The 26857-nt window shown below is 56.5% G+C and overlaps 2 protein-coding genes across 4 annotated transcripts; both read left to right on the forward strand.

Moving 5' to 3' along the window:
- Positions 1-967: 967 nt before the first annotated feature.
- Positions 968-8896, forward strand: LOC120747695 (uncharacterized). Its single transcript, XM_040053716.2, has 2 exons — positions 968-6730; positions 7213-8896. The coding sequence occupies exons 1-2, from the start codon at positions 6686-6688 to the stop codon at positions 8245-8247; spliced, it is 1080 nt and encodes a 359-aa protein (XP_039909650.1). The 5' UTR covers positions 968-6685; the 3' UTR covers positions 8248-8896.
- A 3439-nt stretch (positions 8897-12335) lies between these two features.
- Positions 12336-25924, forward strand: LOC120747691 (class I histocompatibility antigen, F10 alpha chain). 3 transcript variants are annotated; one of them, XM_058424326.1, is made up of 8 exons: positions 12336-12726; positions 20279-20542; positions 22631-22906; positions 23988-24260; positions 24346-24450; positions 24549-24584; positions 24704-24736; positions 25647-25924. In XM_058424326.1, coding segments are annotated over exons 2-8 (924 nt in total). In that variant the 5' UTR covers positions 12336-12726; positions 20279-20343; the 3' UTR covers positions 25649-25924. The 3 variants fall into 3 exon arrangements, with proteins under 3 accessions (XP_058280309.1, XP_039909647.1, XP_039909646.1); XM_040053713.2 differs by lacking the exon at positions 12336-12726 and adding an exon at positions 14682-14772; XM_040053712.2 differs by lacking the exon at positions 12336-12726 and adding an exon at positions 17622-17716.
- The last annotated feature ends 933 nt before the right edge of the window (positions 25925-26857 follow it).

Below are 26857 nucleotides of genomic sequence, written 5' to 3' on the forward strand. Positions count from 1 at the left end.
TTAGAGGGATCCTATACAAGGGTTTTCTCCCAAATTTGTCCCAAACCAGGACATTTAGCTAACGCGTCGGATTTAAATATCGTACGGATTTCCTGTACAACCCCAGAAAAGGCGTTTTCCACCGGTTCAGTCGGCGTGCCGGCGGCTGCTCGGCCAATCCCAGAAGAAATGTGACGGAGCCACTCAAGGGACACCCCCAGGATCATCCACGGGGGATCTTTGGTCCCCATAGAGGCACGGGACTGGTGGGTCGCTCACCTTCCCAAGGCATCTCCTGAACCGGGAGAATCGGACATCCTTGGTTCTGTAAACGCGGTTCTTTTTTCGTGCCAAATTTAACTACACGGGAAAAGATCAATCTTTGGTCAAGGATGTTTCTCCCTGCCGCTCTACATACAAAAATCAGATTAATTGGTGTAATCATACTTCTTTAATTCAATCCGGATTTAATGATTTCTCTTACCAGCACATGGACACGGGCCTGAAGATTTTGAAGGGAGGTGTTGTGTGGATTTGTCTCTCACAATCTCTTTCTAAGAGCGTACCACAACTTAAAGAAGGTGTATCAAAAATGAGAATCGATGATGGGATTTGGATAGATAGTCTGTTAGACAGATGGAATTTAAAATCACAGGTAAAAGAGCTTTAAATAAATTTAAAATCATGGATAAAAGAGCTTTAAAGAAATTTAAAATCACCGGTAAAAGAGCTTTAAAGAAATTTAAAATCACCGGTAAAAGAGCTTTAAAGAAATTTAAAATCATGGATAAAAGAGCTTTAAAGAAATTTAAAATCACGGATAAAAGAGCTTTAAATAAATTTAAAATCATGGATAAAAGAGCTTTAAAGAAATTTAAAATCTCGGGTAAAAGAGCTTTAAAGAAATTTAAAATCACGGATAAAAGAGCTTTAAAGAAATTTAAAATCACGGATAAAAGAGCTTTAAAGAAATTAAAAATCACGGATAAAAGAGCTTTAAAGAAATTAAAAATCACGGGTAAAAGAGCTTTAAAGAAATTTAAAATCATGGATAAAAGACCTTTAAAGAACGGGTCGATACATTTCAGTGATCATAAAAGTTGTGCAAATAACGGCGCCTTGTTTGCTCCAATGCATTCGACAAATTATTGATGAAGCCATCAGGGGAGTCTCTGTGGCTCCAAGAGAAGGGAGAGATGTTGCAGGATGAATCCCCCTGGGCCAAACCCACCCAGGCCCAGGAGCGCCCAGAAATGTGAGGACTGAATTAGAACCTTCGGAGAAACTAAAATCCATAGATGCACGCAGACACGAGGTAGAAATGCAAGTTTAGTCGTAAATAAATAGAGGATTTTAGGTGCCTTAGGAAATAAGAGATGGGATCCGTTAGCAAGAAGAAGCCCTAAAGCCTCGTCTAAAGTTCAAGTAACGTCGCCTTTTGCAAAGTTAGTTCAATTCTAGACGTAACCAAAATAAAGTCGCCTTGCTTAGCGTTCCTAGATAGAACAGATGAGGCTACAGACGTAGAATTTCCGTAAGAAATTACGAATATCGCCGCGCATCGATCTTATCTTAGGACAGGCCCAACAAGGCAATGCTGGGCTCGAGTTTCTACCTGATTGGCCTAAAACAGGATAAAACGCACGGCTTTGGGAACGCCGGCGGGTTCAGGGGAGACCGATCACAAACGGTGCCGTTGTTGCTTCTGCTTGGGACTTAGAGACTGGTGGGAATGCATTTCCACAGCCGGGCAAAAGATTCTGTTGAAGGAAAAACGTTTCGGTTGAGTTTTGAACATAGACTGAAGCCAAGCTAGAAAGTTCCGTGCCCTCGATACATCTTGGATTTCCACACCCGAGCAAATGATTCTGTTGAAGGGAAAATGTTTGGGTTGACTTTTGAACATAGAACGAAGCCGAGCTAGAAAGTTCTGTGCCCTCGATACATCTTGGATTTCCACATCCCACCAAATGATTCTATTGAAGCAAAAACGTTTCGGTTGACTTTTGAACGTGGAATGAAGCCGAGCTAGAAAGTTCCAGCCCTCGATACATCTTGGATTTCTACACCTGAGCAAACGATTCTGTTGAAGAAAAAATGTTCCGGTTGACTTTAGAACGTAGAACGAAGCCGAGCTGGAAAGTTCCATGACCTCGATACATCTTGGATTTCCACACCCGAGCAAACGATTCTATTGAAGGGAAATCGTTTCGGTTGACTTTTGAACGTGGAATGAAGCTGAGCTAGAAAGTTCCATGCCCTCGATACATCTTGGATTTCCACATCCCAGCAAATGATTCTATTGAAGGAAAAATGTTTCGGTTCACCTTGGGACATAGAATGAAGCCAATCTAGGAAGTTCTGTGCCCTTCCCATCGGCATCGGCCCAGTGCCAGCGCAGGGGCTCTGGTTGGGCCTTGGAGATGTTTCTCAGGATCTGTGGCTGCTGCTATTGGCAGCCAGCCAAATCGTCCCCCCTTAATCATCGCACACTCAGGAACGAGCTCAGGGGCGCTCGGGCGCTTTTTAAGGTGTCAGACTCCGACACCTGTGCTCGGCTTTTGTTTCCGTACCGTTTGCTGTTTTATCTTTTATCGAAACCTCGGCTTTACCGAACGCGCTCAAAGAGCTGTCTGGCAAACGTTATCCAGCCGCTGCGGGAGGTTGCTGGCCAAGCCTCAGGCTCGATACATCTTGGATTTCCACACCTGAGCAAACGATTCCGTTGAAGGAAAAACGTTTTGGTTGACTTTAGAACGTAGAACGAAGCCAAGCTAGAAAGTTCCATGCCCTCGATACATCTTGGATTTCCACATCCCAGCAAATGATTCCGTTGAAGGAAAAATGTTTCGGTTGAGTTTTGAACGTGGAATGAAGCTGAGCTAGAAAGTTCCGTGCCCTCGATACATCTTGGATTTCCACATCCCACCAAATGATTCTATTGAAGCAAAAACGTTTCGGTTGACTTTTGAACATAGAACAAAGCCGAGCTAGAAAGTTCTGTGCCCTCGATACATCTTGGATTTCCGCACCTGAGCAAATGATTCTATTGAAGGAAAAATGTTTCGGTTGACTTTTGAACGTGGAATGAAGCCGAGCTAGAAAGTTCTGTGCCCTCGATACATCTTGGATTTCCGCACCTGAGCAAATGATTCTATTGAAGCAAAAATGTTTCGGTTCACCTTGGGACATAGAATGAAGCCAATCTAGAAAGTTCTGTGCCCTTCCCATCGGCATCGGCCCAGTGCCAGCGCAGGGGCTCTGGTTGGGCCTTGGAGATGTTTCTCAGGATCTGTGGCTGCTGCTATTGGCAGCCAGCCAAATCGTCCCCCCTTAATCATCCCACACTCAGGAACGAGCTCAGGGGCGCTCGGGCGCTTTTTAAGGTGTCAGACTCCGACACCTCTGCTCGGCTTTTGTTTCCGTACCGTTTGCTGTTTTATCTTTTATCGAAACCTCGGCTTTACCGAACGCGCTGGAAGAGCCGTCTGGCAAACGTTATCCAGCCGCTGTGGGAGGTTGCTGGCCAAGCCTCAGGCTCGATACATCTTGGATTTCCACACCTGAGCAAACGATTCTCTTGAAGGAAAAATGTTTGGGTTGACTTTAGAACGTAGAACGGAGCAGAGCTAGAAAGTTCTGTGCCCTCAATACATCTTGGATTCCCACATCCCAGCAAATGATTCTGTTGAAGGAAAAACGTTTCGGTTGACTTTAGAACGTAGAACGAAGCCGAGCTAGAAAGTTCCATGCCCTCGATACATCTTGGATTTCCACACCTGAGCAAACGATTCTATTGAAGGGAAATCATTTCAGTTGACTTTTGAACGTAGAACGAAGCCGAGCAAGAAAGTTCTGTGCCCTCGATACATCTTGGATTTCCGCACCTGAGCAAATGATTCTATTGAAGGAAAAATGTTTCGGTTCACCTTGGGACATAGAATGAAGCCAATCTAGAAAGTTCTGTGCCCTTCCCATCGGCATCGGCCCAGTGCCAGGGCAGGGGCTCTGGTTGGGCCTTGGAGATGTTTCTCAGGATCTGTGGCTGCTGCTATTGGCAGCCAGCCAAATCGTCCCTCATTAATCATCCCACACTCAGGAACGAGCTCAGGGGCACTCGGGCACTTTTTAAGGTGTCACACTCCGACACCTGTGCTCGGCTTTTGTTTCCGTACCGTTTGCTGTTTTATCTTTTATCGAAACCTCGGCTTTACCGAACGCGCTCGAAGAGCTGTCTGGCAAATGTTATCCAGCCGCTGCGGGAGGTTGCTGGCCAAGCCTCAGGCTCGCTACATCTTGGATTTCCACACCTGAGCAAACGATTCTGTTGAAGGAAAAACGTTTCGGTTGACTTTTGAAGGTAGAATGAAGCCAAGCTAGAAAGTTCAGCGCCCTCGATACATCTTGGATTTCCACACCCGAGCAAACGATTCTATTGAAGGGAAATTGTTTTGGTTGACTTTTGAACGTAGAATGAAGCCGAGCTAGAAAGTTCCGTGCCCTTGATACATTTTGGATTTCCATACCCAAACAAACGATTCTGTTGAAGGAAAATTGTTTTGGTTGACTTTTGAACATAGAATGAAGCCAGGCTAGAAAGTTCCGCGCCCTCGATACATCTTGGAGGGGCTCATTGCGCACCGGCCACGTGCAGGAATGTATCAGAAACTCGCTGTCAGAAGGGTTCCTGCACACTGCTGCTGATGAGATGCCACCGCTTCTGCTGGGGACACGGGGACTTCACCGGCTCCAGCTGTGACAGCCTCCGTCTCTGTGAGGCCAATTTCACCCTGCAGTAAAGGACTTTGCTTTTACGACCGCGCGTCGCCGTAGGCTTCGATGGAGAAACCCAAAAATTTGGCGCAGGCAGCACCAAAGAGCCATCGAGGACATGCCGAGGCTGCTGCGGGCACAGCGACGTCCCGGCATCGGGGCGGTGACACCGCTGGGGACATCGCTGGTGTCACGGATCCTCTGCCCCCGTTCCCCGTGCAATGGTTGGGACAAATTTGGGGAATTTTCGGGGAATTTTCATTGAAACGGTCCCAAATCCTGATGGGAATTCTTAGGGTGATGTCACTGGGGACACTTGGGGACGCTTTGGGGACACTCAGGGATGCTCAGGGACACGGGGGCAGAGGGTGAATGAGCCCACTCAGTGCCTTTGAAGAGAGGCAGCAGACCCGCGTTATAAATACCAATATAAATGACAATATAAATGACAATATAAATGACAATATAAATGACAATACAATATTGGGTTCTGTATTCATCTATCAGCTTTTGCCCGTTGTTCTTGATCACAACAATTTTGGTGCAATTTATAATTCCTTTCAGCTGCTTTTTGGTATAACGTGATCTATCCGTTTATGCGTGCGCCATTCAGCCGACATAAATGGCAGCGTAATAAATCGATTTTACATCCTAGGTCTCAGTGAAATATTAAAAGAGACTTTGAAAGGCTAAAATGCTTTTCTATCACAACTATTATAACTAATTTTTCTATGATAAGTAATACAGAGAATGGTGTGAGACAATTCTGTTTTTTCCAACGTTTGCAGGCTGTTGATAAGAAAACAGTGACAGAAACCAGAGCGCCGGTGCCTTGGTTTGAAAGACAGGTATCTGCTAGGGAGGGGCGGGGCCTCTCTAGGAATGGAGAAATTCCAATCCCCTCCCTCTGAGTTATTATAATTTAGAAAATTAAAGGAGTTTTTCCAGGCGGAGCTATGGGGAAAGGAATAACAGTTCTTTACTAGTAAATATAACAGGACAAACAACCAGCAACAGCAATAATAATAATAATAAGCAGCACCAAGAACCCCGAGGGGCTTTGCTTCACAAACCCGGGGCAGTCTGATCCCTTGGGACCCCGAGAGCTCCAAGCTGGAGCTGTGGAAAACTCCGGGGCTGGTGGCTGGAAGGGCAGAGGATGTCCCGGCAAAGCGAGCAGCGCCGAAGAAACCGCGACCCCTGGACGGGGCTGGCCCAGCTCCAGCAGGGCAGGAGAAGGGGCTCCGAATTCCTGGGCGCCCCGGCAGATGATGGATGGTGGTGGAATTCCCAGGAGCGGACCCTCCGTTAGCAGCGGACTCCTCACGCAGTGAGCAGCCGCCCGACCGTGCCTCTCCGACCCTCCGCTCCGGGAGCGCTGCGCTTTTCCCTCCCACAAACTGAAGTGATCTTCCCCCACCTTTGGCCGCTTCTTTTGTGTGGGTCAAGCAGCCTCTAAGCGTCAGTGTTTACTCTCTTGGCAACTTACGGGGGACAAAAATTCTATAGGGGGGAAAAAAAGCAAAGAACAAAACCAAAAGTAACCTCCAAACAGGCGGAGAGGAATTTGTTCATTTACCAGGAAGTGTTCAAAGGGAGGGTGAGACGGCGAGAAGAAATAAAATACATGGATGTGAGTACGGGATATGAGTCAGAGGTTGGAACCAAATAAGAGAGACCCTGGAATAGAAATCCCTGCTCACTCCAGGAGAGTGCAGAGAGCTGTGCCCGCTGTCTCAGGTGCGGTGCCGTGCCTGCACACGCTGCCTGTGTCCCCTCTGTCCCCTGTCCCCCCTGGCTGTGACCCCGGCGGTGACAGCGGCGGGCGCGGGGGCCGGACCGGCGGGGGTTGAGGGGCCGCACCCGGACCCGCCCGTTCCTCCAGTGTCACTCGGGCGTGTCCCCCCTGTCCCTCGGAGTGTCCCCAGCGGCCATGGGGCCTCGAAAGATGCGACAGTCCCGGCGAGAGGAGAGAGAGGTGGGAGAGGGGACAGGGGGGACACGGGAGGTGGCCGGAGGGGACATGGGGGGTGGTCAAGGGGACAGGAGGGCGTGGCAGGAAGGGGGAGAGGGGACAGAGGGGACAGAGTGGACCGAAGGTGGCAGGGGGACAGTGGGGGTGGCACAGGGGATGATGAGGGTGGCAAAGGAGCAGTGAAGGGGACAGCAGGGGGTGGCCAAGGGGACAGGGGGGTTCACAAAGGGGACAGGAGGGCGTGGCAGGAAGGGAGGAAGTGACAGAGGAGTGGAGGGGACTGAGGGTGGCGGGCTGGGGGGGACAGGGGGAACAGCAGGTGGTGGCAGGGTGGTGGCAGAGGGGACAGGAGGTGACCAAGAGACAGAGGGGACAGCTGAGCCCTCCAGGGAGGGGACAAAAGGGACCCCGGGAGGGCACAGGGGCCACCCCAGGAGGCCACAAGCCCCAAGAGGTCCCTGCCACCTCCTCTGTCCCTTCCCCAGGCGCTGGAGTGGCCGGTGGCCGTGGTGGCCACCCTGGGCGAGCTGGTGGCCGCCGTGACCGCGCCACGCAGGAGCACGTGGCCACTCCTGTACCCACAGTCCATGCACCAAGACCTGAGGAAATTCATCCGGACCCTCCGGGACACCCTGGACCACGGCGGTGTCACCTCCCTGGGCCAGCGCGGTGTCACCCCCCTGGGCCAGGCTCTGGCCACCCCTGGGGCCACCTGGGCCGATGTGAGAGCCGCGGTCAGAGGCTGGCGGAAGTTGGTGGATGAGCTCGATGAGAACTGGGACAATCTGGTTGACGATGCTGCTGACCTCTTTGATGACTTGAAGGACAAGGCCACCACCAGGGCCACTGCCGAGGACACTGATGAGGAGATGGATGAGACTGACGAGGACACTGATGAGGAGACCGATGAGGAGACCGATGAGGAGACTGATGAGGACACTGCCACCGCCCGGGATGGGGACCTGATGGATGACAGCGCCGGCCAGGGGACATCTGGGGACAACCTGGTGGCCACAGCCCAGCAGACACCGACGGCTCGTGCTAATGATGAGTTTGACTTGATGCTGGAAGAGCACTATGCCCGGGTGGATGCAGCCAAGAAGACCATGATAGAGGCCATGGTGGCCGCCGGCCAGGCAGAGACGGCCACCAGGAGGGAACAGCTGGTGGCCGTGGGACTGCTGGGGCGCTTGGTGTATGAGTGTAAGAAAGCCTCCTGTCTCACCTTGGAGCTGGATGACCGGCTCAAATCCATCAAGACCGCCCTGGAGGGGACACAGGAGGCGTCCCCCAATGTCCCCGAGGCCTTGGTGGCCGCGGTGGCCGAATTCGAGCGGCTGTGGGACGCCAGCGCCCGCCTGACCACGCGTCACCTGCTGGTGACACTTGGGGAAATCGACTTCCTCCTCTCGAGTCCCGACGGCGGCTCCGGTGGCCCTCGTGGCCCCCGTGGCCGTGCGGTGGCCAAACGGTGCCAGAAAGCCATCAAGAGCATCCCGAGGCTTCTGAAGGGAAAGTGACATCACCAATGTGACGTCATAGGGACAGTGACGTCATCGTGGGCATCGCTGGTGTCACTCGTCCCCTCCCCACGTGGGATTTGCGACAGCTTATGTGTGCACGTATAGCCGGCATAAATACAGCGTAATAAATAGAGATTACAGCACAGGCCTTGGCAAAATATTAAAATAGAGACCGCGCAATTCTAAAAGGCTTTTATAACGATTGTAACGAAGTTTTTATTATAACTCCTGTAATCAGCTTTTATATTATAGCTATTATTACTAACTTTCATATTATACCCAGCTCAGGGAATGGGTGGAAACAATCCTGTTGCTTCCCAGATCTGCGGGCTGGTGATAGCAGTGACAGAAACCAGAGCGCCGGAGAAGAATTTATCAATTTCCCAGGGAGTGCGGGACGACAGGACGGGACCAGGAGAAGGAATAAAATACATGGACGTGATCTACGGGACGTCCTGCAGACAAGTCAGAGGTGGGAACCAAACTGGAGAGTTCCTGGAACATCAAAAACTCACAGGAATGTTTGAATGATGTCCAAACTCATGAACGTGTATGTGCCCCAGCACGGAGAACGTTGTTTTAAAACACCCCAGCGCTGGATATTGTCCCCTTTTTTATCCCTGAATAAACTGGTAACAATTTCAAAGAGTGAGCTTTGTTTTTCACACCCGGGTGAGATTTGGGGGGTCGGGGGGGGTCCCGGGCAGTCCCCACCACCCTCGATCACGGCCCCACTGCTCAGCACTGACCCCACCCTGGGGGAATCCCCAAAAATCCACACTCACAACCCTTTCAGTGGAGCTGGTGCCTGGAGAGGCTCCTGGAGCAGAGGCTGGACAGAGTGAAATGAACACAACAGGGATTTATTGGAAGGGTTCAAAGGATTCACCCGGGTCAGCACAAGAGCCCGGCCAGGGCTCCCCCTCAGGGCAGCGCTGATCTCACCAATGTCACCAACCTCACCAATCTCATCCTGCTCCTCCTCGCAGCCCCTCCAGCAGGAGCTGTCCGGCTCCGCTGACTCTGCCGGAATATCAGCTCTGCTCCCAGCAATCGCCATCCCAGAGAGCGCCGAGCCAGCCCGACCGCGCCGGGCGAGCCGGGCTGTGCCCGTGCCCGCCTTCCTGCCCTCATCTCCGGCGGCACCGCCCTGACTGCGGGAAACTCGCGCGGCTGCGAGGGGGAGAATCCCCGCTCCGGCCGTGGGAAGTTCCCTCCGCGCCCTCTGCGCAGAGAGCTGTGCCCGCAGGACGCCTGCACACGCTGCCTGTGTCCCCTCTGTCCCCTGTCCCCCCTGGCTGTGACCCCGGCGGTGACAGCGGCGGGCGCGGGGGCCGGACCGGCGGGGGTTGAGGGGCCGCACCCGGACCCGCCCGTTCCTCCAGTGTCACCCGGGCGTGTCCCCCCTGTCCCTCGGAGTGTCCCCAGCGGCCATGGAGCCTGGAGAGGTGCGACAATCCCGGCGAGGGGTGGGAGAGGGGACAGGGGGGACAAGGGGGGTGGCAGGAGGGGACAGGGGGGTCGAAAAGGGGACAGGAGGGCGTGGCAGGAAGAGGGGGAAGGTGACAGAGGGGACAGAGGGGACCGAAGGTGGCAGGGGGACAGTGGGGGTGGCACAGGGGATGATGAGGGTGGCAAAGGAACGGTGAAGGGGACAGCAGGGGGTGGCCAAGGGGACAGGGGGGTCACAAAGGGGACAGGAGGGCGTGGCAGGAAGGGAGGAAGTGACAGAGGAGTGGAGGGGACTGAGGGTGGCGGGCTGGGGGGGACAGGGGGGACAGCAGGTGGTGGCAGGGTGGTGGCAGAGCAGACAGGAGGTGACCAAGAGACAGAGGGGACAGCTGAGCCCTCCAGGGAGGGGACAAAAGGGACCCCGGGAGGGCACAGGGGCCACCCCAGGAGGCCACAAGCCCCAAGAGGTCCCTGCCACCTCCTCTGTCCCTTCCCCAGGCGCTGGAGTGGCCGGTGGCCGCGGTGGCCACCCTGGGCGAGCTGGACCAAGTCGGTCCCAGCTGTGCTCTGCAGGCTGACACTGCTCTGCCTTCAGAGGCGCAGCCTGTGCAGGAAAGCTCTGCTGGGCCCCCAAAGCTCCAGCCACAGCTCCCAGCAGAGAGGAAAAGCCCTTGACAGCTGCCAGACGTGCTGGGCGTGTTGACATCGACCTGTCCTGCAGTGGCCCTTTATGACACTACTAAAAGCCCTGGAGACAAAACAGTAAAGAAGAAGGAAGCAGCGCTTTAGACAGGCTGTGCACGTGGCAGGGACTCGCCTTCCTTTCCCTGAACTCTGTCATTTCTCGGAAACCTCGGCTGAGGAGCAGCTTTGGCGCTGGGCCCGGCCCGGGCAGGAGGCCAAGGAACCGCTGCCCTGAACCGCCGAGAGCTCGGGGTGAGCGGGACCTGAGAGCGCTGGGGGTGAGGCCGGGATGGAGCAGGGGATGCTGGAAAGAGGCCAAAACCTCTGTGTCACTTCCCTCCTCACCCTGGGGCAGGGAACATCTTATAGATACGGATTATAAAGTTGGCTTTTGGCGAATATTAGAATGAATGCTACACATAAAATGTTGGAGGGCTTTGCTGTATTAATATAGTCTCTTTCATTTCTGCTGTTAACACGGCATAGAAATGGTGGTGTGATAAATATATATTTCTTAGGTTATAGCATAATATTAAAATAGAAACTATGTGATGTAAGATGCTTTTTGTAGCTAACTCCTGAGAATGGTAAAGATAATCAGGAAATTCCCCACATTTTTGGATTATCCTATCTGGATGAAGATAACAGCCACAGACACCAGAACCCCAAAGGAAGAATTTATTGCCTCTCTGTTATCAGAGAGTGAGACGACAGAATAGAGCCACAAAGAGATTCATCTGCAAGGAGTAATAAAATGTTGAATTGATGAAATGGGGGCAGGTGTGAGGGAGGGGTGGGGTTGAAACCAGGAGAACATCTAAAACTCAAAGGAATGTGAATAAAAGGTATTTGAATATATAACATGCTGGTCCTTTTAAAGAAGAGTTCAGAGATGGTAAAGTGTGCTCTTGGCTGGAATGCCAAGTCACCCGGTCATAATTGTGGAACTAATTTGCTTTCTTCTATCTCCTAATTGTCCTTTTCTTAAACTTACACAATTTTACCAAGAAAGCGAACCTCGTTTTTCACAGAACACATAAGGAAAGAAAGGCTCGAGGGTCTGGATAAGGCTGGGGAGAGTTCAATCACTGCTCACGGGCACAGCACACTTGACTCGGGGAAATTAACCGAATTTATTATCAGACAAATCAGAGCAAGAGAACGAGAAGGAAAAGAGTTCCTACCAAAACATCTTTCCCCCCCACCACCTCTCCCTCCTTACCGGGCTTAACTTTATCCTCCATTCCCTCCCCACCCAGAGGCACAGGGGATGGGGGTCACAGTCAGGTCATGTCCCTGCTTCCCCCTCCAAGACAGGAATCCTTGTCCTGCTCCAGCCTGGGGCCCCTCTCACGGGACACAGCCCCTCAGAAACAGGCTGCTCCAGCGGGGATCCCCACGGGCTCACAAGTCCCGCCAGGAGCCACTTCCATGGCTCGGCAGGGGCTCCCCACAGGCTCGGGGCCTCCCTCAGGCATCCCCTGCCCCTGCCGGGGCTCCTGCCGGGGCTGCAGGTGAGTCCCTGCTCCATCCCGGCCTCAGCCGCCGCTCCCAGCGCCTTCAGGTCCCGCTCACCCCGAGCTCCCGGCGGTTCAGGGCAGCAGCGGTTCAGGGCAGCAGCAGTTCCTTGGCCTCCCGCCCGGGCCGGGCCCAGCGCCGAGGCCGCTCCTCAGCCGAGGTTTCCGAGAAATGCCGGGCTTCAGGGAAAGGGAGGCGAGTCCGTGCCGGGTGCACAGCCCGCCACTCGTCGCGATTGGTCGATTCCGCCGTCACTCGTCGTTCTGGCGCGCTGATTGGGCAGAGCGGGGAGAAGCGCGTCCCGCCCCCCGGGCTGCCCTGAGGGGGCAGAGCCGCCATTGGCGGAGCGTCTGTGAGGGCCCGGGAGCGGCGGCAGCGGCCGGAGCCCCGTGAGGCGGCGGCGGAGCTCGGAGGCGGCCCCAGCGCAGCGGGAACGGGGCAGCCGCTTCTGTCCTAGCCGCAGGAAGCGAGACGAGCCGGCGCTGCTCCGGCACCGGCTCCTGCCGAGGCCCCAGCGGCAAGGAGACCGCGGGCAGCCGCTCCCGCAGCGCCCTCAGGCCACGGGCAACACGGGGCGGACACGGCACAAGGAACCCGCCAGAGCCCCCGGACGCCCCCTCGGCCCGCAGCCAGCCCCGAGCCCCGGCACAACCCAGCGCGGCTCCCACGGACTCATTAAAGAAATACGGGTATTGATCTGGTATCGATACCCAACTGTGACGGACAAAAACTCTCTAACAGTTTCAAGTTAGGAAGTGCGTGTTTATTACGGCCGGGCAGCACGGCGGGATATTTCCCTAATTCGCACGGCGAAATTCACAGGTAATTACAAAGCCTTTTGTTTACAAAAGTGTTGAATACCCAAAATACAAATGCATATTCATACCCCTGCCACCTCCCATTCCTCGCTTCATATGCTAATTGGCAAAGAGGCGTAGTTTGTTTCCTGAAATGAGTCGGGGGTCTCTTCTGGAGAGGGGTCACCCAAAATGAGGAAGTAAGATGAGTCTTCCTCGTCCTGACCTTTCTACCTTTTCAATGCATTCGTGACAAATGAATCCGTGGTAGAACTTATAGTTTCCTGTGTTCAGTGGGTTCTCTAAGCAGGAAATCTGCAGCTGTCTTATATCTTATTTACCACATTTTGGTTTTTGTCACAACCACAGCTACATAAACATAAAAGTGACAAGCAGTGAGTTACTAAATGTGGGATAGCTTATCTAAGATTTAACTGCGAACAAAGCTTACCTATCTGCTTCAGCTAATTCAGCAACTTACTATCTTAACTTTCTTAAAAATCCTTAATTCTTTAAAATTAATGTCTCACCACCTGCGTTGGGGCCACCTCCGAGCTCCGCCGCCGCCTCAGCGCTGCTTCCCAGTCACCCCCTGGATGTTCCAAATCGCTCCCAGTAGGATCCCAGTTGCCCCCAACGCGGTCCCAGTGGCTCCCAGTCGTGCCCTGTATGGCTCCTTTCGCTCTCAGTCACTCCCAGTAAGAGTCCAGTGTGGCTCCAGTCAGTTCCAGTATGAGCCCAGTCACACCTTCTGTGGTGCCGTTTGCAGCCACTGTGGTCCCAGTTGGTTCCAGTGCAAGTCCAGTCACCTCCAGCATGATCCCAGTAACCTCCAGATCCTCCCAGTATGAGTCTGGTTTGATCCCAGTCACCCCCAGTATGATCCCAGTAACCTCCAGACACTCCCAGTATGAGTCTGGTTTGATCCCAGTCACCCCCAGTATGATCCCAGTCACCCCCAGCATGATCCCAGTAACATCCAGACAGCCCCAGTATGAGTCTGGTTTGATCCCAATCACTCCCAGTATGATCCCAGTCACCCCCAGTATGATTCCAGTAACCACCAGTCACCCCCAGTATGATCCCAGTCACTCCCAGATACTCCCAGTGTTATTCCAGTCACCCCAATGTGACCCTGCCAGTCCCAGTATGACCCCAGCATGGGCCCAGCTGCTCCCAGTACGATCCCAGTTACCCCCTGCATTATTCCAGTTCCTCCCATTCACCCCTACTACAGATCTGGTCACTCCCAGTATGATTCCAGTCAGTTCCAGTATGATCCAAACCACTCCCAGTCTCTCCCAGTATACCTCACTCATCCCCAGCACGCTCCCAGTAGCCCTCGGTGTGTCCCCAGTATATCCCAGTATGATCTCTGATGCCCCAGTTCTGCTCCCAGTGGGTTCTTCTCCCAGTCCTGGTGTATCCCGGTGTCCCAGCCTGTCCCAGTCCATCCCAGCCTGTCCCAGCACCGCTTCCCAGATCCTGTCCCCTCCTTCCCTGCCCCATTCCCAGGCACTGGGATCCCCCTGCACCCCCTTATCCTGCACCGACACCCCCTGCACCCCCTTTTTCCCGGGGATCCTCCTCTCCCAGCCCCTGGATCCCCTGTTTCCATCACCCCGGGCACCCCCGGACCCCCATTCCCGGCCATCCCGGGGCACCTCACCCCCAGGCCTCCCTTTCCTGGGAAACCCGAACAGGGCACGGGGCTCTCCGGCCGCTCCGGGATTTAGGATCCCCCGAAGGAAAGGAGGAGGGGGAAAAAAAATTGGATCCGCGGATCGCGGGGCTTCCCCCGTTTTGGGCCGGACCAGGGCCCGGGGGTCCCGCAGCGCGGGGCCGTGGAGGATCCCAAATGGATCCCTGAGGGATCCCGAGGGGTTCCAGGAGGGGATCCGGGTGCGCTCCCTGGAATTCCCCTTTTCCCCTCCCGCCCCGCTCCCTCGGGCACTTTCGCTTTCTGCAGCGCGGCTGCGATCGGGGACGGCTGCGATGGCTCCAGCGCTGGCTCTGGGGGTGCTCCTGGGGCTCCTGGGGCTCCTGGGGGAGCCGGGGGGCGCGACCAAAGGTGAGCGGGACCCCTCGAAACAGGGACATCCCTGAACCGCAATTCCCGGGCACCGGGACCCCCCTGAACCCCCTCATCTGGCACCGGCCGCCCCCATTCCCGGGCACCGGCGCTCCCTGAACCGCAATTCCCGGGCACCGGGACCCCTCCCGAACTTCCATGCCCGGGCACCGAGACCCCCCTGAACCCCCAATTTGGGTCCTGTGACCCCCTCGAACTTCCATGCCCGGGCACCGAGACCCCCCTGAACCCCCAGTTTGGGTCCTGTGATCCCCCCGAACTTCCATGCCCGGACACCAGGACCCCTCTGAACCCCCAATTTGGGTCCTGTGTCCCCCCTTCATTCCCTTCCCCAGCATCGAGACCCCCCTGAACCCCCTCATCTGGCACCGGGACCCCCCCTGAGCCCCCATTTCTGGGCACCAGGATCCCCTTGAACCCTGAATTCCGGGAAGGAAGCTCCCTGTTAACACGCATTCCCCGGCACGGGAAGCCCCTGAACCCCCATTTTTGGGCACGGGGACTCCCCTGTACTCCCTTCTCCAGCACCGCGACCCCCTTGCACCCCCTTATCCGGGACTGGGACCCCCCTGCAGCCCCGTCAGTGCTCTGGGACCCCCCTGCACCCGCTTTTCGGCCATCCCGCTTTTCCCAGACCCCAGACCCGCCCTTTTCCTCGGCTTTTGGACCCCCCAGATCTCCCAAATTTCTGCGTCCCCCCCAGTTCTCCATTCCCAGCTCTTCCCGGAAGGGGGTTCCAGGGGGTCCCGGGGGGTCTCAGCGGAGATCCAGTGCTCTCCAGATGAACTCCCTGGAATTCCCCTTTCCTCCCGTCTCGCTTTCGCGTCTCCCAAACTGCGCCTCCGGGATCCGCCCGCCTCTCCCAGCCCCAGACCCCCCCTTTCCTGTGACCCAGGGACCCCCTGGACCCCCATTCCTGCCTTTCCCACCTCCCACACCCCACTGCCCTCAACACCGGGGACCCCGGACCCCCTTTTGTGGGCACAGGGACCCCCCGGATCCCAGATCCCGCCTCTCCCAATCCCTTCCCTGGACCTTGGACCTTTCTCTGCTCTCCCAGTTCTGCTTCCTGACCCTTGGACGCCCCCAGACCCCCCAATCTCTGCATCCCCCCAGTTCTCCACCCCCTGTGCGTCCTGTGGGGGGTCCTGGGGAATTCCCAGGATTTCCTCTGTCCCCTCGCTGCGCTCCCCCGGTCACTTTCGCGTCTCCCGAGCTGCGGCACCGGCCCGGGGAGCGGTGACTGCCCTCGGCACCGGGACCCCCCCTGAACCGCAAATCCTGGGCACGGGGACCCCGCCGCACTTCCACTTCTTGGCGAATTCAGAAATCCTGGGCACAGAGACCCCCATGAACGTTCATTTCGGGGCACCGGGACCCCCCTGTACCCCCTTCCCCGGCCCCGAAAAACCCTGCACCCCCTTATCTGGAACCCGGAACCACCTGAACCCCCATTCCTGGGCACGGAAACCCTCCTGGACCCCCATTTCTGGGCATCGGGACCCCCCTGAACCCCCATTCCCGGCCATGGAAACCCTCCTGGACCCCCATTTCTGGGCATCGGGACCCCCCTGAACCCCCATTCCTGGGCAAGGAAAGGCTCCTGGACCCCCATTTCTGGGCACCGGGACCCCCCTGAACCCCCATTCCTGGGCAAGGAAAGGCTCCTGGACCCCATTTCTGGGCACCGGGACCCCCCTGAACCCCCATTCCTGGGCACGGAAACCCTCCTGAACCCCCATTTCTGGGCACCGGGACCCCCTGAACCCCATTTTCAGGGGTCGGGACCCCTTGAACCCCGGAATCCAGGAAAGGACCCCCCCTTGAACCCCATTTCCAGGCCATCGGGACCCCCCATAACCCCCATTCCCGGGCACGGAAAGGCTCCTGGACCGCCATTTCTGGGCACTGGGACCCCCTGAACCCCATTTTCAGGGGTCGGGACCCCTTGAACTCTGGAATCCAGGAAGAGACCCCCTCCGAACCCCATTTCCCGGGCACCGGGACCCCCCATAACCCCCATTCCCGGGCACGGAAAGGCTCCTGGACCCCCATTTCTGGGCACCGGGACCCCCTGAACCCCATTTTCAGGGGTCGGGACCCCTTGAACTCTGGAATCCAGGAAGGGACCCCCTCCGAACCCCATTTCCCGGGCACCGGGACCCCCCATAAACCCCCATTCCCGGGCACGGAAAGGCTCCTGGACCCCCATTTCTGGGCACCGGGACCCCCCTGAACCCCCATTCCTGTGAACGGGGACCCCCTTCCCAAACTCCCGATCCCCGCCGCGCAATTTTCTGGCACCGGGTCTCCCCTGAACCCCGATTTCCGGGAACGGAACCCCCCCGAACCCCCATTACCGTGAAGGGAACCCCCCTGAACCCCCAATTCCTGGGCACAGGGACCCCCTGGACCCCCATCCCGCCTCTCCCAGTGCCCTCACCCCCCTTTCCTTGACCCCGGGACCCCCCTAAACCTCCGTTCCTGGGCATGGGGAGCCCCCTGCACCCCCTTATCCAGGACCCCCCCAGTTCTCCACTCCCGGCGCATTTCAGGGGGTCCCGGGTGGTTCTCAGAGGGCCCCAGGGTGGTCGCAGCGGGGATCCAGAGGGATCCAGAGGAATTCTCCGGAATTGCCCCGTCCCCTCCCTCGAGCTCTTTCGGCTCCGCGTCCCAACCTGTGAGAGCGGGATCTACCCGGCTACCGGTGATGTCACTTATAGTCGGGTCGCTATTGGTCAGCACAAAATATTCTGGCCAATGGCGGGGCGGGAGGCGGCTCCGGGGGCGGGCCCAGAGCTGGCAGCGGGTCCGGGGCTCGGAGCGCGGCGGGAGCGGAGCAGCGCGATGGCCGCAGCGCTGGGGCTGGGGCTGCTCCTGGGGGTTCTGGGGCTCCTGGGGGAGCCGGGGGGCGCGAACAAAGGTGAGTGGGACCCCCCCCGAAACCGGGACCCCCCTGAACGTCCATTCCCGGGCACAGGGCGCCCCCCCATAGCCTCCAGTTTGGGTCCTGTGACCCCTCTCCATCCTCTTCCCTACCATCGGGACCCCCCTGTACTCTCTTATCTGGCATCGGGACCCTCCTGAACCCCCATTTTGGGTCCTGTGACCCCCCTCCATCCCCTTCCCCACCATCGGGACCCCCTGTACCCCCTTATCTGGTATGGGAACCCTCCTGAACCCCCATTCCTGAGCAGGAAAATCCCCCTGAACCCCAATTCCTTGGCAATGGGACACCCCTGAATCTCCATTTCTGGGCACCGGGAACTCCCTAAACACCTATTTTGGGTTCTGTGACCCCCCTCAATCCCTTTCCCCGCCACCGGGAGCCCCCTGTACCCCCTCATTTGGTACCGGGATCCCCCTTTACCCTCTCATCTGGTATGGGAACCCTCCTGAACCCCCATTCCTGAGGAGGAAAACCCCCCCTGAACCCCAATTCCTTGGCACTGGGACACCCCTAAACCCCCATTTTGGGTCCTGTGACCCCTCTCCATCCCCTTCCCCACCTTCGGGACCCCCCTTTACCCCCTTATCTCGCAGTGGGCCCCCCCCTGCACCCCCTTTTCGGCCATCCCGCTTTTCCCACACCCCAGACCCGCCCTTGTCCTTGACCTTTGGATCCCCCAGATCTCCCCACTTTCCGTGTCCCCCCCTTTTCCTCTCTCGCCACTTCCCTAAACGGGGTCCCAGGGTGTCCCGGGGGTTTCAGGGGCGTCACAGTGAAGATCCAATGGGATCCAGATGAACTCCCTGGAATTCCCCCTTTCCCCCACCGCGTTCCCTCGGTCACTTTCTCTTTCCCGCTGCCCAGGCTGCGCCTCCGGGATCCGCCCGCCTCTCCCAGCCCCAGACCCCCCTTTGCCGTGACCCAGGGACCCCCTGGACCCCCATTCCTGCCTTTCCCACCTCCCACACCCCACTGCCCTCAACACCGGGAACACCTGGACCCCCTTTTCGTGGGCACAGGGACCCCCTGGATCCCAGATCCCGCCTCTCCCAGTCCCTTCCTTGGACCTTTCCCTGCTCTCCCAGTTCTGCTTCCTGACCCTTGGACGCCCCCAGACCCCCCAATCTCTGCATCCCCCCAGTTCTTTACCCTGTGCCTGGGGGGCCCCAGGGGTCTGGGAGGGTCCCTGGGGGGATTCTGGGTTCTGGGCCCCCCTGAATTTCCATCCACGGACACTGGGACCCCCCTGCACCTCCTTATCCTGCACCAATCCCTTTCTGCACCCCTTTATCCTGCACCAATCCCCCCTGCACCCCCTAATCCTGCACCAATTCCCTTTCTGCACCCCTTTATCCTGCACCAATTCCCTTTCTGCACCCCTTTATCCTGCACCAATTTCTCTCTGCAGCCTCTTATCCTGCACCAATTCCCCCTGCACCCCCTTTCCCATCCATCCCACCTTCCCCAATCCTTTTTCCTTGACCCTAAGACCCCCTGGAACCCTGTTCTTGCTTTTCTCAGCCCCCAGCCCCCCCCATCCTCTGCATCAAGGACCCCTGAATCTCCTATTCCCAGGTCTCCCCACCTTGTGACCCCTCTTTCCTTGGCCCTGGGGATACCTGTACCCCCTTTCCTGGGACTGGGGATCCTCTGGAAACCCCATCCCACCTCTCCCAGTCCGTGCAAACCCCATTATTCCATAACCCTGGAACCCCTGAGCCCCCTTTCCTTGAGCTTGGGATCCCCAAACCCTTTCCCAGTTCTCCCAGTCCCTGCAAGCCCCCTTATTCCATAAGCCTGAAACCTCTTGCTCACCCTTTCCTTGAGCTTGGGATCCCCAAACCTCTTCCCAGTTCTCCCAGTCCCTGCAAACCCCTTTTTCCATAACCCTGGAACCCCCTGAGGCCCCATTCCTGGTCACTGGGACCCCTCCCCTGCCCACCCTTTCGTTGGCCCTGGGATCCCCAAACCCTTTCCCAGTTCTCCCAGTCCCTGCAAACTGCCTTTTCCCATAACCCTGGAATCCCCTGAGTCCCCTTTCCTTGGCGCTGGGATCCCCAAACCTCTTCCCAGCTCTCCCAGTCCCTGCAAACCCCCTTCTTCCATAACCCTGAAACCTCTTGCTCACCCTTTGCTTGAGCTTGGGATCCCCAAACCTTTTCCCAGTTCTCCCAGTCCCTTTAAACCCTCTTATTCCATAACCCTGGAACCCCCTGAGCCCCCATTCCTGGACACTGGGACCCCCCTGCTTGCCCTTTCCTTGGCCCTGGGATCCCCAAACCTTTTCCCAGTTCTCCCAGTCCCTGCAAACCCCCTTATTCCATAACCCTGAAACCCCCTGCTCGCCCTTTCCTTGGCCCTGGGATCCCCAAACCTTTTCCCAGTTCTCCCAGTCCCTGCAAACCCCCTTATTCCATAACCCTGGAACCCCCTGCTCGCCCTTTCCTTGGCCCTGGGATCCCCAAGCCCCTTCCCAGCTCTCCCAGTTTCCCCTTTCACTGATCCATGACCCCCCAAATCCCTGTGTGCCCCCAGTTCTCCACTCCCTGCATTACTTGAGAGTGGCAGTGTCAGAGCCTGGCCCAGGGATCCCCCAGTTCATGGAAATGGGGTTCGTGGATGGGATCCCCTTCACACGGTACGACAGCGAGCGGGGCCGGACGGAGCCGCTGACACAGTGGATAAAGGATGGAGTTGAGCCGGGATATTGGGATAGCGAGACCCGGACTGCTGTGCAGAACCAGCACGTGAATGTTGTGGACCTGGAGACACTGCGGGGCCGGTACAACCAGAGCAGGGGTGAGTGGGGGGATCCGTGGGGCTGGGATGGGATCCGTGGGGATGGGGATCTGTGGGGCTGGGATGGGATCTGTGGGGCTGGGATGGGAACAGTAGGGCCGATATGGGATCCATGGGGATGGGATGGGGATCTGTGGGGCTGGGATGGGAACTGTAGGGCTGGGATGGGATCCATGGGGATGGGATGTGAACTGTCAGGATGAGATGAGATCTGTGGGGCTGGGATGGGAACTGTAGAGCTGGGATGAGATCCATGGGGCTGGGATGGGATCCATGGGGATGGGATGGGGATCTGTGGGGCTGGGATGGGAACTGTAGGGCTGGGATGGGATCCATGGGGATGGGATGTGAACTGTCAGGATGAGATGAGATCTGTGGGGCTGGGATGGGAACTGTAGAGCTGGGATGAGATCCATGGGGCTGGGATGGGATCCATGGGGATGGGATGGGGATCTGTGGGGCTGGGATGGGAACTGTAGGGCTGGGATGGGATCCATGGGGATGGGATGTGAACTGTCAGGATGAGATGAGATCTGTGGGGCTGGGATGGGAACTGTAGAGCTGGGATGAGATCCATGGGGCTGGGATGGGATCCCTGGAGATGGGATCTGGGGCTGGGATCTGTGGGGCTGGGATAGGGATCCATGGGGCTGGGATGGTATCTGTGGGGCTGGGATATTATCTGTGGAGCTGGGCTGGGATCCGTGGGGCTGGCATGTGATCTGTGGGGCTGGCATGTGATCCGTGGGGCTGGGATGGAATCTGTGGGGCTGGGATGGGATCTGTTGGGCTGGAATGGGATCTGTGGGGCTGGGATGGAATCTGTGGGGCTGAGATCTGTGGAGCTGTGATGTGATCCATGGGGCTGGGCTGGGATCTGTGGGGCTGGGATAGGAACTATGGGGCTGGGATGGGAACTGTGGGGCTGGGATCCTATCTGTGGGGCTGGGATGGGAACTGTGGGGCTGGGATCTGTGGGGCTGGGATGGGAACTGTCGGGCTGGGATGGAATCCATGGGGCTGGAATGGGATCCCTGGGGATGGGCTGGGTTCCATGGGCATGGGATCTGGGGCTGGGATCTGTGGGACTCAGATGGGATCCATGGGGCTGGGATGGGAGCCGTGGGGCTGGGGTGTGAATTGTGGGGCTGGGCTGGGATCTCTGGGGCTGGGCTGGGATCCATGGGACATGGATGGGATCTGTGGGGCTGTGATGTGATCCGTGGGGCTGGGCTGGGATCTGTGGGGCTGGGGTGGGATCCAGGTGGATGGGATGCGTGGGGCTGGAATGGGGATCCCTGGGGCTGGAATGGGAACTGTGAGGCTGGGATGGGAACCGTGGGGCTGGAATTATATATGTGGGGCTGGGATGGGAACTGTGGGGCTGGGATGGCATCCATGGGGCTGGGATGGGATCCCTGAGGATGGGATCCATCGGGATGGGATCTGTGGGGCTCAAATGAGATCTGTGGGGCTGATATGGGATCCGTGGGGCTGGGATGTGAACTATGGGGCTGGGATGGGAACTGTAGGGCTCAGATGGGATCCATAGGGCTGGGATCTGTGGGGCTGGGATGGGATCTGTGGGGCTGGGCTGGGAACTGTAGGGCTCGGATGGGATCCATGGGGCTGGGATCTGTGGGGCTGGGATGGGATCCGTGGGGCTGGGATCTATGGGTCTCAGATATGGATCCATGGGGCTCCAAGGGGCTGAGGTGGGGATCCATTAGAGTGGTTTGGGATATCTTGTGATCCATGGGGTTGGCATGTGGATCCATGGGGCTGGGCTGGGATCTGTGGGGCCAGGTTGGGATCCATGGGGTTGGAATGTGGATCCATGGGGCTGGGCTGGGATCTGTGGGGCCAGGTTGGGATCCATGGGGTTGGAATGTGGGTCCGTGGGGCTGGGCTTGGATCTGTGGGGCCAGGTTGGGATCCATGGGGTTGGGATGTGTATCCACGCGGTCCAAGGGGCTGGGATGCAGCTCTGTGGGTCCCCATCAGACTCAGGAGCTCCATAGGGCTGGAATGTGGCTCTGTGGGTCTGGGACACAATTCCATGGGTCTCTGTGCGTCCAATCCCCCCAGGTCTCCATACAAATTTGCGAGTTTACGGCTGTGACCTCCTGTCCGACGGGAGCGTCCGTGGATCCTACCGGGATAGCTACGACGGGCGGGATTTCATCTCCTTCGACCTGGGATCCCGGAAATTCGTGGCGGCCGACGCCGCTGCTGAGATCACCCGGAGGCGCTGGGTAGATGAAGGGAACGAGGTTGAGGGTTGGACAAATTACCTGGGGCACGAGTGCCCGAAATGGCTCCGGGAATACGTCGGATACGGGGAGAAGGAGCTGGAGCGCAAAGGTGGGTGGGGATTTGGGATTTGGGAATGGAGGATTGGAGAACACGGTGATTCCTGTGGGAATTCCATGGGCAGATCTCACTCTTATCGCATTCCAGTGGGAATTCCATGGTCAGGTCTCACTCTTATCGCATTCCAGTGGGAATTCCATGGGCAGATCTCACCCCCATCCCATTCCAGTGGCAATTCCATGGGCAGATCCTACTCTCGTCCCATTCCTGTGGAATTCCATGGGCAGATCTCACTCTCATCCCATTCCATTGAGAATGCCATGGGCAGATCTCACCCCCATCCCATTCCAGTGGGAATTCCATAGACAGATCTCACTCTCATCCCATTCCTGTGGAATTCCATGGGCAGATCTCACTCTCATCCCATTCCAGTGGGAATTCCATGGGCAGATCTCACCCCCATCCCATTCCAGTGGGAATTCCATGGGCAGATCCCACTCTCATCCCATTCCAGTGGGAATGCCATGGGCAGATCTCGCTCTCATCCCATTCCTGTGGGAATTCCATCGGCAGATGTCACCCACATCCAATTCCAGTGGGAATTCCATGGGCAGATCTCACTCTTATCGCATTCCAGTGGGAATTCCATGGGCAGATCCCACTCTCATCCCATTCCAGTGGGAATTCCATGGGCAGATCCCACTCTCATCCCATTCCAGTGGGAATGCCATGGGCAGATCTCACTCTCATCCCATTCCAGTGGGAATGCCATGGGCAGATCTCGCTCTCATCCCATTCCTGTGGGAATTCCATCGGCAGATGTCACCCACATCCCATTCCAGTGGGAATTCCATGGGCAGATCTCACCCACATCCCATTCCAGTGGGAATTCTATGGGCAGATCTCACTCTCATCTCATTCCAGTGGTAATTCCATGGGCAGATCTCACTCTTATCGCATTCCAGTGGGAATTCCATGGACAGATCTCACCCACATCCCATTCTAGTGGGAATTCCATAGACAGATCTCACTCTCATCCCATTCCAGTGGGAATTCCATGAGCAGATCTCACCCCCATCCCATTCCCATGGATTGAATTCCACGGTCGCGTCTCACCGTTATCCCATTCCAGAGCCCCCTGATGTCCATGTGTCCGGGAAAGAGGAACACGGGACGCTGATCTTGTCCTGCCACGCCTACGGATTCTACCCCAACACCATCGCCGTCAACTGGATGAAGGGAGACGAAATCTGGGATCAGGAGACGGAGTGGGGCGGGATCGTTCCCAACAGCGATGGCACCTTCCACACCTGGGCCAGGATTGAGGCGCTGCCGGAGGAGCGGGACCTGTACCGGTGCAGGGTGGAACATCCTGGAATGCTGGAGCCCGGGATCTTCGCTTGGGGTGAGGCTGGGAATGCGGGAATTGGGAATTTGGAATTCCCAAATGGGGATTCCCATTCCTCTCCTCACTATCCCTCATTTCCCAGAGCCGACATCTGGCGGGAATCTCACCGTGGTGGTCGCTGTGTGTGTCGTCGCTGCCATCCTTGTCATTGCCCTCATTGGATTAATTGCCTGGAGGCTCCAATCCGGTAACACACGGGATGGGGTCGGGAAAGGGGCATGGATCCACCCGGCACCGTTCCGGGAATCCTGTGCCACTGACGCTGATCCCACTGTTTTTCCACAGGGAAGAGGGACAGGAGTGGGTACAACATGGCAGCCGGTGAGTTCCAATGGTGGATCCAGCTCTGGATCCCCTCTGTGCAGATCCCAGGATGGATCCTGGGGTTAATCCTGGTCTGTGATCCACGCTGGAATCTCATGGATCTTCTCTTTCTGCAGGGAAAGATGTGGGAACCAATGGCGCAACCGCATGTAAGGAGTGGGATCAGAGTGGGATTCCAGAGGGAGATCGGGGCAGGATGGACGGACAGGGATCAGGGAAGGATTCTGGATCAGAGCAGGGTCCAGAGCGGGATCAGATGGAATTGTAGAGTGGGATTGGGGCTGGATTCTGGAGTGGGACCAAGTGGGATGGATGCAGTAGGATTGGTGTGGAATGGACAGAGCGGGATCAGGGCTGGATTCCAGAGGGGGATTGGGAAGGATGGAATGGAGCAGGAGGAGTGGGGCAGGATCAGGTGGGATTCTGGATCAAGGCATGATTCCAGTGTGGGATCGTTTGGGATGGATGGAGTGGGACTGGGACACGATGGATGGAGTGGGATCCGGTGGGATGGATGGAGCAGGATTGGTGCGGGATGGATGGAGCAGGGTCAGGTTGGGATTCCAGAGAGGGATTGGGGCAGGATGGATGGAGCAGGGTCAGATTGGGATTCCAGAGAGGGATTGGGGCAGGATGGATGGAGCAGGGTCAGGTTGGGATTCCAGAGAGGGATTGGGGCAGGATGGATGGGGCAGGGTCAGGTTGGGATTCCAGGGAGGGATTGGGGCAGGATGGATGGGGCAGGGTCAGGTTGGGATTCCAGAGAGGGATTGGGGCAGGATGGATGGGCAGGATTAGGTGGGATGGATGGAGAAGAACTGAGGCAGGATTGGGGCAGGATGGATGGAGCAGGGTCAGGTTGGGATTCCAGGGAGGGATTGGGGCAGGATGGATGGGGTGGGATTAGGTGGGGTGGATGGTGCAGGATTGAGGCAGGATTGGGGCAGGATCAGTTGGGATTCTGGAACAGCTCCCACTCTCCATGGGCTCCAGCCAGGTCCATCCTGTGGGGTGGGGACAGGGACAGGGTGACACCGTGACCCTCTCTCATCCTGGCAGGAATCACCGCCTGAGCGATCCATGGAGCTGTATCCAGCCTTTTCCCTCTTCCCAGGAAATGCCGAGAGTTCCTGCCAGAGCTCATCCTGCTGCTCCCACTTGCAGCCATTGCTACTGGATCCATTTCCCACTGCTCCCACCCACCTGCAGCCATTGCTACTGGATCAATTTCCTCTTTTTCAATGTTTTAAAGCTAAGAACAAAAAAGATTTCCGATGCTTTAGTTCTAGTATGAAATTATCCTGCTTGGGGCAATAAATCCTGCTTGGGGCAATAAATCCGGGTTCCCTCCTCCAGCATCTGTCAGTTCCTCTCTGGGAGCCCGGAATGGGGATGATGGGGACAGGGGTGGGTACACCAGGAGCAGGCTGGGAATACCAAAATCAGGTTTTGGTCACCAGGAACAGGGTTGAGACACATAAATAGGAATGGAGGCACCAGAAGCAGGATGCGGCGTTGCCAGCCACACCGAGCTCCATCCCATTAATTTCCAGCTCCGTGTCCCATGTCCGAGGTGACTCCAGGAGAGGTTTGGCTGCGTTGGGCTCTTGGAGGAGCTGTGGGATAAGGGGAGGAGTCAGGCCAGGCCTCATTGTCCCCAGCGGTCCTTGAGCGTCCCAAAATTGGGGCTCAGGATCTCAGAGATGTGCTCTGGTCATGACCACATCCATGACACGAGCCATGGCCGTGAGATGAGAGTGACCATGAGTGACACAACCCTGAGATGACCATGACCGTGAGATGACCACGAGTGTGACCATGAAGGTCACATTTTAATTTTATATTTGCATTTTGATCTCGTGGGAAGGAGAAAGAGCGAAATGGGAACAAAATTCACCATCCAGCAACCTGCAGCAGGAAGTTTAAGTTCATTATATCCTTGATGAAAATGGTGTTTTCTAAGGGGAAATTAAAGGTTTTTGTTTGTTGGGTTTTAAAGTATTTTACAGATATTACGCAGGCATCAGTTTAGTTGGTCAAGTTTTGGGACAATGTTGGGAACAAGTTATATGTTCTACAAAATGAAAGGGATTCTTGGCTTGGAAAGTTTTATCCGATTTTTTGTTCTATTTATGAAGTGATTGAGGGTTTGGGGGAGAGTTTGGGCACTGTTAAAAAGTTCTTGTCCCAGATGTCGTGTTCCTCTCCCCACGTTCTTGCCCCCTCATCCCCTCGGGAGAGATCTGGAGATGGAAACGGCCAAAAGGCAC

The sequence above is a fragment of the Hirundo rustica genome, unplaced genomic scaffold (assembly GCF_015227805.2).
Source record: "Hirundo rustica isolate bHirRus1 unplaced genomic scaffold, bHirRus1.pri.v3 scaffold_164_arrow_ctg1, whole genome shotgun sequence".
In the NCBI taxonomy this organism is placed as follows: Eukaryota; Metazoa; Chordata; class Aves; order Passeriformes; family Hirundinidae; genus Hirundo; species Hirundo rustica.